The sequence below is a fragment of the Stegostoma tigrinum genome, chromosome 29 (genome assembly GCF_030684315.1).
Source record: "Stegostoma tigrinum isolate sSteTig4 chromosome 29, sSteTig4.hap1, whole genome shotgun sequence".
In the NCBI taxonomy this organism is placed as follows: Eukaryota; Metazoa; Chordata; class Chondrichthyes; order Orectolobiformes; family Stegostomatidae; genus Stegostoma; species Stegostoma tigrinum.
In genome coordinates, this window is record NC_081382.1 from 36,098,207 (window position 1) to 36,113,916 (window position 15,710).

The window sequence follows — 15,710 nt, forward strand, 5'->3', positions numbered from 1 at the left end:
TTTTCCATTCCCAAAACACTGCTAAATTTCACTCAAAGTATCTGCAACTTCACAAAGTATCAATGCAATGTTAAAAAATGGAACAGAAATATAGGTGATTACCATTTTCAGCCATTTTAAATTCTAAAGATAGGTTTGTGCTGGTAAAAAGGTCAAGACAATTATCTTGTCACTTGGCCCTATTTAAATCAGTAGGATGAGGACTAAATAGCTTATCACGACAACATATAAATGTATGTTAAGACTAATTGGTTTATAAAGCAGGACTCAGCTACAGTGCAATCCATTGTGCCCACCCAAGTGAAATATAAACAGCAAATTCTAAACGGCAAAGTGAAGAACTCCTTTATCAGTTCCTTGTTGTACTCTAATAAAGGGAGAAAACGAACTGAAAAGTCTTTTAATATTTCACTGTTAAAGCTTGATCTATGTTAAGAGCAGGCCTTACACAATATTATCCAATGTTTGATTGCTAGTCTATGCAGAGTCAGTAATTCTTAACTGGATTGATTGATGGTTTTACTGTCCAGGTGAAACAGAATAACGGCTGGGGCTCCCTTATTCTGTAACTAAGTAGTTGCTTTTGGTGCAAGTGTGAGATGAAGACAAAAATCAGGTCTGCCTGACCTGGTAGAAGGGCGATACCCATCTATTATGGGAGCTATATGAGTAAGTCAACAGTGCAGGAGTACTGAAGAATGCAACAAACTTAATACAGCTCCTGGTATTCACATACGTACACTACAATCACAGGGGCTAATGCGTCTATGCTCAAGCTAAGCAAATCAGATATACCACTGCACACTAAACATAGAAACATACAAAGACAGGAATAGAACATTTACCCCTCAAGCCTGCTCTGCCATTCCGTTTGATCATGGCTGATCATCGAGCAGAATACCCTAATTCTAATTCCAACCCCCCTCCCCTCTCAACATTATCCCTTCATCCCTTTAGCTTCAACCACCATCCCTGGTAGTGTATTCCACAGGCTGACCACTCTGGGTGAAGAGATCTCTCCTCAGCTCAGTCCTAAAAGCTTCATCCCTTATCTTTAAATTATGATTCCTGGTTCTGGACTAAACCTCCCCCCGCCCCTCCCAAAATAGGAAATATCTGATCCATCTAGCCCTGTTACAATTTGCCAGGTTTCTATGAGATCCCATCCCCACCAATTCTTCTAAACGCCAGTGAATACAATCCCCTAGCAGACGCAATCTCTCCTCATCCCTGAAATCAAGCTGGTCAACCTTCACTTCACTCTCCTTATAGCAAGCACATCATTCCTCAGTTAAGGATGCTAAACTGCACAAAACATCCCAGGTGTGGCCTCACCGATACCCTGAAATAACTGCAGAGAGACATGCTTGTTCCTATTTTTGGATTCTCTCACGTTGAAGGTCAACTTATAATTTGTCTTTTTTACTGTCTGCTGTATGGTTACTTTCAGAGACTTGTGTGTGGGGACATCCGGGTCTCATGCCAAAGTGGATAACCGTGCACTTGTCCACATTATACTGCATTTTCCTTGCATTTGCCCACTCACTCAGTCTACCTAAATTATACTGCATCCTCCTCAGAGCTCACCCTTGCACCAAACTGTGTTGTCTGCAAATTTTGAGACATTACGTTTAGCTCCCTCATCGAAGTCATGAGCATATATTGTGAATAGCTGGTGTCCTCGTATATTTCCCTGCAGGACCCCACTAATAATTGCCTGCCGTTCTTAATAAAACCTATTACTACTGTTTCCTGTCTGCTAACTAATTTTCTGCCATCTCAATACACTACCACAATCCCATGCTCTGCCTCAAAATTCTTGATAATGGGCTCTCGCATCTCCCCCACTACCAACGTCAGACTCACTGGTCTATAGTTCCCTATCTTCACTCTTAAATAATGGGGTTACATTAACCACCCGCTTCCAGTATGTAAAGAATTGTGCAAGGTGACCACCAATGCATCTGCTATTTCTCGGGCCACTTCCTAATGTATTCTTGAAAGGATATTGGAGCGGGAGGGGGAAGATCCAGTTGTTGTGGTCCACATTGGGACTAACAACGTAGGCAAAGCTAGGGTAGAGGACCTGTTCAGGGATTATGAAGCACTAGGAAAGAAATTGAAGTACAGGTCCTCAAGGGTCAAAATCTCCGGATTACTGCCCAAGCCACGTGCCAACTGGCATAGGGAAAAGAAAGTTAGGGAAGTAAACACGTGGCTAAGGGATTGGTGTGGGAAAGAGGGATTCCATTTCATGGGTCATTGGCGACAGTTTTGGAACTGGGGGGATCTGTACCGTTGGGACGGTCTCCACCTGAACCGATCTGGAACCAGTGTTCTAGCGAAAAGGATATATAGGGTGGTCAGTAGGATTTTAAACTTCTGAGTAGGGCGGAAGGGAAAGTGAAAGAGACAGGTAGTATGGAGTTAAATGGAAAGATAAGCAACAGGATAGCATGTGTACAGGTGGGTTTAAGTTGAAGCAGACTAGGAATGCAGCAAAAAGGAAGGATAGCTTAAGACATCTTAGGATTTCCAATATCTCCAGTAATGATAAGAAAGTTAGCATTAAGGCGCTTTATCTAAATGCTCGTAGTATTTGCAACAAAGCAGATGAATTAACAGCACAAATCCTCTTCAATGATTATGACGTGGTAGGCATCAGAGACATGGTTGCAGGGAGTTCAGGACTGGCAGTAAAACATCCAAGGATTCACAACTTGTTGAAAAGACAGGGTGGTGGGCAGAGGGGGGCGGGGTTGCCTTGTTAGTTAAGAATGAAATTAAATCTATGGCACTGAATGACAGAGTCAGAGGATGTGGAGTCTGTGTGGGTGGAGTTGAGGAGCCACAAAGACAAAAAAAACCATATGGGAGTTATGTACAGACTTCCTAACAGTGATCAGGTCCGGGGCGCAAGATGCACCAGGAAATAGATAGGGCATGTCAGAAAGGCTAGGTCACGGTGACCATGGAGGACTTCAATAAGCAGGTGGACTGGGTGAATAATGTTGCTGGTGGATCCAAAGAAAGGGAATTCATGGAATGTTTGCAGGATGGCTTTTTGGAACAGCTTATGATGGAGCACACAAGGGAGCAGGCTATTCTGGACTTAGTGCTATGTAATGAGCCAGACTTTATAAAAGATCTTAAAGTAAGGGAACACTTAGGAGGCAGCGAACATAATATTGTAGAGTCCAGTCTGCGGTTTGAAAGAGAGAAAGCAAAATCGGATGTACTGGTGTTACAGTTAAATAAAGGTAATTACAGGGGCATAAGAGAGGAATTGACGAAAATCGACTGGAAGCAGAGCCTAGCGGGAAAGACAGTAGACCAACAATGGCAGGAGTTTCGGGGTGTAATTGAGGACACAGTACAGAGGTTCATCCCAAAGAAAAGAAAGGTTATCCGGGGTGGGATTAGATAGCCATGGCTGACAAAGTCAGTCAGGAAATATAAAGAAAAAGAGACAGCCTATAAAGTGGCCAAGAGCACTGGGAAATCAGAAGATTGGGAAGGCTACAAAAACAAACAGAGGATAAGAAAGAGAGAAATAAGGGAGGAGAGGATAAAACATGAAGATAGCTAGCTAGTAATATTAGAAATGATAGTAAAAGTTTCTTTCAATACATAAGAAACAAACGAGAGGCAAAACAGAGAGACATTGGACCGCTCCAAACTGCTGGAAGGCTAGTGATGGGAGATAAGGAAATAGCTGAAGGACTTAATAAGTACTTTGCATCAGTCTTCACAGTGGAAGACATGGGTAGTATGCCAACAATTAGGGAGAGTCAGCGGGCAGAGTTGAGTATGGCAGGCTTTAAAAAAGAGAAAGTGCTAGAAAAGCTAAAAGATCTAAAAATTGATAAACCTCTTGGCCCCAATGAGCTACATCCTAGAGTTCTGAGGGAGGTGGCTGAGGAAATAGCGGAGGCTTTGGTCGTGATCTTTCAAAAGTCACTAGAGTCAGGTAAAGTCCCAGATGATTGGAAAATTGCTGTTATAACCCGCTTGTTTAAGAAAGAATCAAGGCAAAAGATGGGAGATTATAGGCCGATTAGCCTAACCTCAGTTGTTGGTAAAATTCTAGAATCCATTGTTAAGGATGAGATTTCTAAATTCCTGGAAGTGCAGGATCAGATTAGAACAAGTCAGCATGGATTTAGTAAGGGGAGGTCATGCCTGACAAACCTGTTAGAATTCTTTGAAGAGGTAACAAGTATGTTAGACCAGGGAAAACCCAGTGGATGTTATCTATCTAGACTTCCAAAGGCCTTTGATGAGGTGCCTCATGGGAGGCTGCTGAGCAAGGTGAAGGCCCCTGGTGTTCGAGGTGAGCTACTGGCTTGGACTGAGGATTGGCTGTCTGACATAAAACAGAGTTGGGATAAAAGGTTCTTTTTCAGAATGGCAACTGGTGATGAATGGTGTCCTGCAGGGTTCAGTTTTGGGGCCACAGCTGTCCACCTTATATATTAATGATCTGGATGATGGGACTGGGGGCATTCTGACGAAGTTTGCCGATGATACGAAGATAGGTGGACTGGCAGGTAGTACTGAGGAGGTGGGGAGGCTGCAGAAAGATTTAGACAGTTTAGGAGAGTGGTCCAGGAAATGGCTGATGAAATTCAACGTGAGCAAATGCAAGGTTTTGCACTTTGGAAAAAAAGAATACAGGCATGGACTATTTTCTAAACGGTGAGAAAATTTGTAAAGCTGAAGTACAAAGGGATCTGGGAGTGTTGGTCCAGGATTCTCTAAAGGTTAACTTGCAGGTAGAGTCCATGATTAAGAACGCGAATGTAATGTTGTCGTTTATCTCAAGAGGGTTGGAATATAAAAGCAGCAATGTGCTTCTAAGGCTTTACAAAGCTCTAGTTAGGCCTCATTTAGAATACTGCGTCCAATTTTGGGCCCCACACCTCAGGAAGGACATACTGGCCCTGGATCATGTCCAGCGGAGATTCACACGGATGATCCCTGGAATGGTAGGGTTAACGTATGATGAATGGCTATGGATCCTGGGATTGTATTCATTAGAGTTTAGAAGGTTGAGGGGAGATCTAATAGAAACTTACAAGATAATGTATGGCCTAGAAAGGGTGGACGCTGGGAAGTTGTTTTCGTTAGGCAGGGAGACTAGGACCCGTGGGCATAGCCTTAGAATTAGAGGGGGTGAATTTAAAACAGAAATGAGGAGACATTTCTTCAGCCAGAGTGGAATTGTGGAATTCATTTGCAAGGAGTGCAGTGGAGGCCTGGGTGTTAGATGCCTTTGAGGCAGAGATCGATAAATTCTTGATCTCACAAAGAATCAAGGGCTATGGGGAGAGGGCAGGGAAGTGGAGTTGAAATGCCCATCAGCCATGATTTAAATGGGGGAAGTGGACTCGATAGGGCCAAATGGCCTTCCTTCCACTCCTATGGTCTTATTCTGGGGTGTAGATTATCATCAAACCTTGGGATTGATCAGTCTTCAATCCCAACAACTTCTTCAACACCATTTCTCTAGTGATACACAGATTTATTTATGTACTCCCTCTCACTAAACCCCGTGTTCTCCATCATTTCTGGTACATTGGTCTCCTTTTGTGAAGACTGAACAAAGTATGAATTTATTTTGTTCCCCATATAAATTCCCTGTTTCTAACTATAGGGGACCTATAGTAAATCTCAATTTTTTCCTCTTTATACACCTATAGAAACTATTCCAGTTGGCTCCCTTCAAAAAAAACTTATTCTCATCCTCTATCTTCCATCTCTTAAAATCAATCCCTTGTCCTCCTTTGCTGACTTGTTAACTGTTCTTAATCCCTGTGGCTACTATTTTTTTTCTTGCCAATGCATCTACCACTTTTTTGTGTCTAATATTACCTCTAACTTCCCTCCTAAGCCATGGTTTGGCCACTGTTCTCTTCGCACTCCTAAAACAGACAGGAATAAACAAATTTTGTACTTCACCTATTAGCTCTCCATTGCCTGTCCAATATCATTCCTTCCAGTAACATTTTGCAATTCATTACAGTCAACTCATGGTCTATACCATTAAAGTTTCCCTTAAGAGTCATGACTATAGTCTCAAAAATCAACTCTCTCCATCATGATGAAAATATCCATTGTGTTACGGTCACTCATTCCACAACTACATTACTAATTATTATTTTCTCATTGCATGATACCCAGTCTACGACAGCATGTTCTCTAGTTGACTCCTTAGTGCAGTCATGTATACGTACACATCCCATATACACTCTCCAAATTCATGCTGTGACTAATTTGATTTGCCCAACTTGTATGCAGGTTAAAGTCACCCATAATTACAGACGTCCATACAACTTCCCTCAGCGTGTCATGCCAAAGAAATGCTGCTGCAGATTAGTAAGATGGAGACAGGAACCTTTATAGCAATAGATCACATTCCATCATTTGCTCATGATGTCACTGTATCTCAAACGTTGCACATCTGATACAAGACATAACACAATACTACCACCAGCATTTACTTTTTAAGATTCCACAGGACTGTACCTCTCAAAGCAAACAAACTAGCAGAGTGTGTCAGAAAACCTGATTTAAAAGGTTCTCTTGTGTACAGTATGACCCAGTGTTTTTGCATGATAAACATACATATTCATAGATACACTACCTGCACATTTCATCACTTTTGATCAAAGTGTCAGTCCCAACTGTGCCAACCAGGAACTTAGGGCTCAACAATGGCAAACGAACATGTTGCAAGACCTGGAGAAAAATAGCCAAAAAGTACACACATACACAAATGAAAACATCAAATGCTAAAAATTTTGTTCAATAGGAAGGCAGACTTGAGGGGCTACATGACCTAGTCCTGTTCCTACTACTTGTTATTAGTTGTTTTGTATATTAATTGGAGGAATAGATTAGAAGGCGGCTAAAGGCTGTAAAATATGGTCTCTAATGAGTCTACTCTTAGCATAAATCTTATTCAAATTGAGAGACTGTCAGCAGCAAGGAACGGATAATTGTTTCCATTTCTATTCATTTCCTCAAACTGGTCCAGGTTGCAATCGGCAGTATAAAAAAGATGACTCAAGAACATGCCTCATCACCAACCTCAGAACAGAATTAACCTACCTTGTGATTTCCCATGTCAATCTCATTTTAATAACCTTTACCCAAGAGATCAGTTGGCTACACAATTCTGAACTGCGGAATGCTCTGGGTGGTATAGACTCTCCCCATCACTGTATCAAACACTTGGTTTCAATACTGCAGGCAAAGGGCTAGCTGCAAAAATCCATCCGCGGCTGCCCTGGGCCACAGGACATGAACAGTGCTGCTATGGAAGCTGGTACAAACACTTACTGGCCTGCACTAACTAATTACAGCCTGAGGATCCAAACTGTCAACACAATTGTCAAAACTCTGTCCAATCCCTTGTGGCACAGGCTCAAGGGGCTGAATGGACTACTTTTGTTCCCATGCTCCTACGAAATAGCGCATCTATTTAAATGAGTTTGCAACCTTCTGCATTCAGTGCCATTTTTGGCAGATTGTAATTGATTTCTTCTAATCCTTCTGATGCACTAATTTTTAAATTATTCTGTACACCTGCAAATAAAATAGCTTGGAGCCAAGTCAACTAATCTTCCCGACTGTGCTCACTTTATGAACAGTGACGAGTATAGACTGAGCTTGAGTGCATATCAATTTAAATTTGAGTGAAACAGTGGAGAAGGAGGAGGGTTTATTGAAATGAATAACAGGAGGAGGCGGAAAGAGCATGGCATTGGTGAACAGCTCATTTGGAGAGCCCACAGAGATAGAAATGCCCTCCTTGTACAGCACAACAATTCTGTACATGTGATATTAAGCAGTTTTTCAAAAATTCAAATTCATCCGTTGCCAGCTGTATTCGCCATATTACAGTCAATTAATGCAAGAAAGTAGATGACAACCCAAGGCAAAATATAACTGATGAATTTATCCAGGCTGACAGTTCTATAATTTTCTTCCTAGCATGCCAAAGTGCCAAATGCTAACTCCTTAAAACCACTAATTTTTCAAATTAGAGGATTTCTTTTTAAAAAGTTCTAACCTATTTTTCTTTCTCTCTTCTTTAATATGGTAATCAAGGTCAGTAGCATTAATGCTTCCTTTTTGGGTATCCAGTATTTTTTTAACTCACATTCAGAAAAGTTAGGTTCAGAACAGTCTATCCTTTACTGTATAGTATGGCATCTACTTTCCACACCACTTGTAATGGGTTCAGAGCATGACCATCCCTCAGAGCCAAACTTGATGTAGGTACACAGAGTGGGATTAAGACTGGTCAAGTTTATTTCAAATAATATAGACATTCATTTCACTAATCATATACCAATTAAAATCCAGATCTCCAAGATGACAGGGCAGCAAGATTTTCAATCCATTACCTGGCTTTACTATCCTCTGGTTACCTGAGCAAGTTGTCCTCTCCTTTCCTGAATGTTGTATTTGACCCATGATACAACAGCGCTATACACCTGCTCCTCACTTCGCACATTCAATTCATCGCTGGAAATTATATCAATCATCTGGTTTGCTGGCAGTAACATAAATTCCTCACTCTCCATTACCTGGACAGAAGGATTAGAAGCCCAAAGTTATTTGGAATTCAACTTCACTCTAAAGCCGAACAGTCATAGACAGTTGCTATCAAAGCAGCCAAACTTGTGCAAAAATATAACACTGGATCTCAGGCCAGTACAAAAGGATATACTATGAATTGAAGAGAACAATAGCTCTTGCATATTCAGATATAGATGTTTATAACAATATGTATTGATGTAATGACTTAGCATCCAAAGCTATTCCGTGGATTTAGCACTAAGTTTCTGATTTGTTAGGTTGGAACCTACACAGAGCTGACTTCTCAATGTGGTTAAACGTGAACTGCACTTGTATAAATTTGTTAAGTTATAATTACAAGGACGAAAATTGGCATAATGCACCACGTGCACCAATTGGCGTAATGCACCAGAGGAAACTATTCATGATTTCTTAAGACTTCCTTCCTTGGGAAAAGGAGAAGCTACATTTCAAACTGCTACCTTTGGGAAATGGCACTCATTGGAATCAATTACAAAATAATTGTTATTATGGAAAATGGTTTGTCAGATGTTATTAATTCCTTAGCTCATTTTATTTTAGTGAGATGCCAGGCCCTGATCACCAATTGTGTGAGATTGCCCCCAAGATCGAGGATGATGTATGCTCATGGCAAGAATCTGTGACTGAACAATTTTTTAAAAAGCATGGAGAGGCTATTGTACTGGACCCTTTGCAGAGTTCTAGCTAACAATGAAACTCTTGTATTTTAATACCTGCCAGAAGTCTAATCAGAGGGATTTAGAGATTGATAGTTCACCTGTTTGATTGGGTTATGACACGCCTTTTGCAACTATTAGGTCCCAAGGTAGAACCTGAACCTAGACCTTTTGGCAGAGAATCAAGAATTCTACCAGTCAGTGACAAGACCTATTGGCCAATTCAGCAATTAACCATATACACACAAGCACATTTTCTATTTTCTTCTTAAAACTTCAGAGAAGATATTTAGTTGTGATTTGTTGCTGTCTTTACTATAATGATAGCCTCTGCACAGTCAAGCATAATCTTTCGAAGTATGATGGATGCACTTCAAGTGCAACACAGCTATGATCCTTGGCAGTGTTCACCAAGGGGATAAGGACAGGAGCCATATCACTCTGATATTACTGAAGTGTAACCTGGCTCACCCCTTTTAAGTTATAAGATCTTACTATCATAACCTTCTGCAGTTAAATACAGGTAAAATTCAGATGTCAATAAGAAGGAATTTGTTTTGCTCGTAAATTTATATTTAAGAACAACTCAGACAGCAGTTAAGGTAACAAACTATCAAGGAGTATTACATCTGATAACAAGTATTGAGGTGGTCTTTAAAATTATACCTACAAATGTTTGTGTCAAACCAAGCAGACATATAAGGAATCAAAGATTAAATCAAATGCTGTTAACTCTCCTAGACGTCAATTATCTTCTGCTGTATTCGTTAGGATATTGGCACACCCCCATGCTGTTAGTTCCAGGATTCTAACCCAGCAACAGCAGTTTCTTTCCAAATCAGGAAGGTGAGTGGCTCGGAGGGAAACTTGCAGGTGGTGGTGTTCCCATGCACCTGTTGCCCATGTCCTCCTGGGAGAATAGAGGTCGATGGCTCAGAAATTACTAGAGGAGCCTTGGTGAGTTGTCACAGTGCATCTTGTAGACAATGCACACTGGTGCCGTTGAGAGTCAGTGGCAGCCAGGGTGGGTGTTGAAGTAATGGTAATGGATGTGGTGTCAAACAGGATGCTTTTTCTGGATGATGCAAAGCTTCTTGAGTGTTGTAGGAACTGCAACAATCCAGTCAACTGAAGAGTATTTTACTGCACCCTTGACATGCCTAGTAGATGGCAGACAAGTACTGAGGGGACATGAGGTAAGTTATTTGTCATAGAATTTGTAACCTCTGTCCTGTTCTTATAACTACAGTATTCTATGGCTGGTCCAGTCAATGGTACCCCCAGTCTGTTGACAGTGAGGAACTCAGTAACAGTAATGCATTGAACATGAAAAAGCACACCTAGATTCTCTCACAGAGATAACAGGAACTACAGATGCTGGAGAATCTGAGATAACAAGGTGTAGAGCTGGAATGAACGCAGCAGGCCAAGCAGCATCATAGGAGCAGGAAGGCTGATGTTTCTGGCCTAGACCCTTCATCTTTTCTGAAGGGTCTAGGCCCAAAACGCCAGCATTCCTGCTCCAACGATGCTGCTTCGCCTGCTGTGTTCATCCAGCTCTAGACCTTGACACCAAGATTCTCTCTTTGGATATGATCATTACCTGTCACTTGTATGGCACAAATTTTACTTGTAATTTATCAGCCTAAGCTGGAGTGTTGTTCCAGGTCTGGTTGCATTTGGACATGGACTGCTTCAACATAAGATTTGTGAATGGTGCTGAACTTTAAACAAATATCAGGAAATGTACTCCTGCCCTGACATTACGATGGAAGGAACGTTGTTGGTGAATCAGCTGAAGATGATCAAGCATTGAATACTACCAAAGAACTCTTGCAGTAATATCCTGGAGCTGGGATGACTGACCTCTAACAACCTCAATCACTTTCCTTTGTAGTAGATGCTACTTCAACAGGCCAAGCGCTTCCACTGCAAATTTCTATTGATTAATTTTGCCAGGGTTCGTTGATGCCATACTCTGTTAGATGCTAACATGATATCAACAGTAGCAACTCTGGCTTCATTTATAGAGTTCAGCTGTTTTGTCCAACTTTGAACCAAGGCTACAATTAAGTCAGGAGCTGGTTGGTCCTGGGGCAGAAGCCAAACTATGAGACGATGTGAATGCCATACTTACGTTTTTGCACTCCACATGGAATGCCTCGTCATGATGACTAACTAAAGACAATGGAGCAAGAACAGTGCGCATTCATAATACGATCAGCATGAAGCCTCAAAAAAAAAAGAGAGTGAAATGGAGAGCACTAATCCCAAATTCCTCCAATACTGCTGCTCAACTGTTGGGTCTTACAGTCAATACTCTGAGGTTTCAAAAAGCTTGACTTGGAAAAAAGGTAAAGTAATTCTGAATCACAGTAGACAAGGCAGCATATTTTCTCACCTCTTGGAAGTTGTGCTGTGTAAACTTATCTGCCACGCGCAGCAACTCCCGACAAGCATGAGTATCGGCAAAAGCCCGAATTCCCAAACAATTGGATGGATCGAGCTGTCGCTTTAAAAACTCGCAGCAGGTTTCTTGGATCTCAATCAGCTGCAACAAGCAGGCAGCTGGCAGCAAGGTCTGCACATTGTTCTCCTCCACAATGATCTGTGATGTGTATGCAAACTCAATGAGTAATTCCATGGCATGCTCATCAATGTCCCTAATCAGAACTTCAGTCTGCCGACTTTCTGCAAGTTCACTGGTGAACATTGCGTGGAAGTAAGGACTGCAGGCTGCAAGCACCACGCGGTGTGCATAGATTTTCTTCAGCCCAACCACAAGCACAACGTCACACAGACCCTGGTTTCTCCTCAGTTGATTAATGGCATCCAAGGTGAGTCGGGGATGTTTGTCTGAGATGTAATGCATGCGTGCAGGCTGAGGCAGACCTTCAGGAAGCCGGTTTGGATCACCAGCTGTACATCGGCTGGTCACATCCATTCCTGTCACCACTGGAGACATGCACAGATCTGAAGGGGAGGAAACATAATCAATTCAATATTCGGATAGTACTACACAATATTCTTTAATCCCCATCCACTGCCAAACATGATAATACCTCAGGTAGACCTGCTGAGTATAACACGATATGGCCATAACAATCTGGCCTTGATTAGGAGGGCGACAGTTTAGTCTGAAGGCCTGCTCCAAGACAGAATGGAAACTTTAGCAATTTTAAAAAATGATGTGTCATCCCAAGACAGTTCCTGTCCCTCATAACCAAAATTCAAGTTGCAGGACTTCATTTCAAATAAAATCCAAGTGTGAGTGCCAGGTACATGCATGAACAATGTTTTCAGAAACAGATCAAACCAGCTTTTCATTTAAGTGTTAAGATGATTCAGGAAGCTACAACTTCTGTGTCAAGCCACATACTCATTACATAGCACAGCTTTCACAAAGAATTATTGGCTCAATTCATCAATACATCATTACATACACTCTGCATTGCAGCCTTCTCCCTCAAATCTATTTCATTCTCTCACACACACCTATCTAGTTTCACTCTTACCTCCTAAAGTCCAAAGATGCATAGGTTAGGTGGATTGGCCATGTCAAATTGCCCATAGAGTCTAGGGATGTGTAGGGTGGATTAGCCATGGGAAATGCAGGGTTACAGAGGTGGGGATTCCAAGTGGGATGCTCTTCAGAGGTTCAGTATAGGCTGAATGGCCTGCTTCCACACTCTAGGGATTCTATGATTCTATGTACGCTTTAACTGAAAATTGCAATGGTGAATTCCAAATTCTATTCACGCTCTGGGAAAGGAATCTTTTCCTGGGTTTCCGTGATTTATATTATCATGATCCATTTTATCCATATTATCCATTTTGCAGAAATATCCTCTCTAAACTAGACTATCACACATTACCATCTTCAACGACCTCCATCAAGTCACCCCTCTGTCTTCTCTTATCCAGGAAAATAAAAGCACCCCATCTCTTCTGATCAATACATCCTCTCTGTTCTAGTATCATCCTCAAGAAACTGCTTCCACATTTTCTTCAGTGCCTCTGAATCCTGTACATAACTGGAGGGTGATAACCTTGAACAGTATACTCAGGTGTAATCTGTATGAAGATTTGATACAAGGTTTGCATAATGTCTATGGTTTTCAAAATCATTCCTTTAGAATGGGTGCGGTGTCAATCAAACAGAATTGTTTTTTTCTGGATGCTGCCAAGCTTCTTGAGAATGAATCTCAAACCATTTGATTTGCTATTTGCCTTTAAAGGAGAAGGTCTAATTACAGGACTTAGTGTTTCCCCTGCCCTGCTTAGACTCATTATTGAAGCAGTACGAACTCCCCATTCAAAGTATGGCACCTCGTGCTTATCTATTTGAAATCATTTGGCAATTATGGTCCCGTGCAGTGATCTTCCTTGTTGTTAACTCCACACCCCCGTCCCCTTAAGTGCTGTCTGGGAATTCTGAAACTGCATAGTAGATTTCCAAGTGCAGGTTATTTCTGTAAACTGAACAATAGTTGTCTCAGTGCTGATCCTTTTGAAGCGTCACTTCCCACCTTTTGTAAACCTGAGTAGCTACTCAACTGCTACTGTCTGCTTGCCATTGTCATCTGTCCACATTCCATATGCTGCAGATATCTTGTGAGGTCAAGCATCACCATAAGTTATTCTACTCAAGTACACATTTCCATAGAATCCCTACATACTGTAGGGAAACAGACCATTCATCTCAATAAGTGACTGACTCTCCGAAGGGCATCCCAGCCAAACTTAAACCCCTACCCTATCCCTGTAGCCCTGCATTTTCCACAGCTAATTCACCTAACCTACACATGCCTAGGCACTATGGACAATTTAGCATGACCAATCCACCTGATCTGCTCATCTTTAGACTGTGGGAGGAAACCCACACATACACTGGGAGAATGAGCAAACTTCACTCGGCCAGCCAGTCATTCTGCTTGTACCAGACAGAACTGGGCACTCCGAAAGTGAAATATATAATTTTACAAAAAAAAACTGGTGGCATGGCATCAGTGCTAACCACCTCACAGCACTAGGGTCCTGGGTCCAATTCCACCCTCGGGTGACTGTCTGTGTGAAGTTTGCACATTCTCCCCGCGTCTGTGGGGGTGTCCTCCAGGTGCTCCGGTTCCCTCCCACAGTCCAAAGATGTGCAGGTTGAGGTGGATTGGTCATGCTAAATTGCCTGTAGTGTTCATGGATGTGTAGATTAAACAGATTTATTATTTATCAGGTGGCGCCAAATGATTACAAGATAGCACAGGAGTCCGCTCAGCCCATCGCGCCCGTACTAGCATTGTTCACGTAAATGATTGCAAACCTCCCGTCGATTCCTCCCCCATTTATTTCCACTTTCGTTGCAAATCCCTTACCCCATGCTCAAAACCATTTCCAATACTGACCGCCGTTCTAATATCACTAGTTTATAACGACGCTGAAACTTACCCAGAAGGGGGTCTGAGGCCGGAGACGATTCACTGGGTCAGCAACAGCATCCGACCCCGAGGCAGCGGCCCGGCCACCTCCCAGTCCCGCAACTCCATCACAAAACAGCACACGAACATTCACACCTTGACAAACTCTTCAGGCGGACAACGGTAAGGAACTTTCCCTCACTCTACGGACTAACGACCTCTCGCCATCAACACTCATTCCTGTTCACTCCTTTCCCCACCCCTCAGGGCACACGCACCTCAAGTCCCGCCCACCGGCCATTCTCATTGGCTTTCCATCAGCACCAGCCTCCACATACTGCGCACTGATTGGACAATACAGCTGCCAGTCGCTCCACTTGGGTCCCGCCCCGCATCTTAAAAGCTCCGAGCACAGCTATGTGATTGGACAGCAAACCAGCGACCTTTCCAATCCATGAGCAGTTTCCACATTGTCATTGGTTCATATCGTTGCCTATCTGTCCATATTGGATTTTTAATGGCAGACCTGTGGCCATTGACCCGACGAGAGTCCGCCCCCACACCGTTACGCATTTGGATTGGATAATAAAACTGCCAATCACCCTCGTTGAATCCCGCCCCTCATTCTTATTGACTTTCATCTTCAGTCCGCGTTTCCATTGGACAGTAAAGCCATCAATCACCCAACCATCTCGGACCTAATAATTGCTGTATCTCATCGTCCCTGGACTACTCCGTCTATCTGGACCGTTCCTCTCTTACGAGTCCGGATGAAGGGCATTAGCCCGAAACTTTGCTTTTCCTGCTCCTCTGATGCAGTTTGACCTGCTGTGCTTTTCCAGTGCCACGCCTGTAGACCGCAGCTGTACTCTGGGAGGTTGTTGACCTCTTCCAACTCTTCCCATGAGGATAACGTTTGTTAGAATTCATCCAGAACATTATGTATAGTTCTGCAGTCCACATTATAGCGTCACAGAGTTGTTATTTCGCAGAAAGAAGGACCTTCAGCCAA

At 42.4% G+C, this 15,710-nt stretch overlaps 1 protein-coding gene across 1 annotated transcript in view; it reads right to left on the reverse strand.

Moving 5' to 3' along the window:
* Nucleotides 1-14,976, reverse strand: part of LOC125465545 (kelch-like protein 20) — a 43,635-nt gene extending 28,659 nt beyond the window's left edge. Inside the window, exons 1-4 of the mRNA XM_048559182.2 lie at nt 14,730-14,976; nt 11,689-12,260; nt 8,439-8,597; nt 6,647-6,741 (exon numbers count right to left, since the gene is read on the reverse strand). Coding sequence (XP_048415139.1) covers nt 6,647-6,741; nt 8,439-8,597; nt 11,689-12,252 — 818 coding nt within the window. The 5' untranslated portion in view covers nt 12,253-12,260; nt 14,730-14,976. The remainder of the gene's footprint in view (nt 1-6,646; nt 6,742-8,438; nt 8,598-11,688; nt 12,261-14,729) is intronic.
* Between the last annotated feature and the right edge of the window lie 734 nt (nt 14,977-15,710).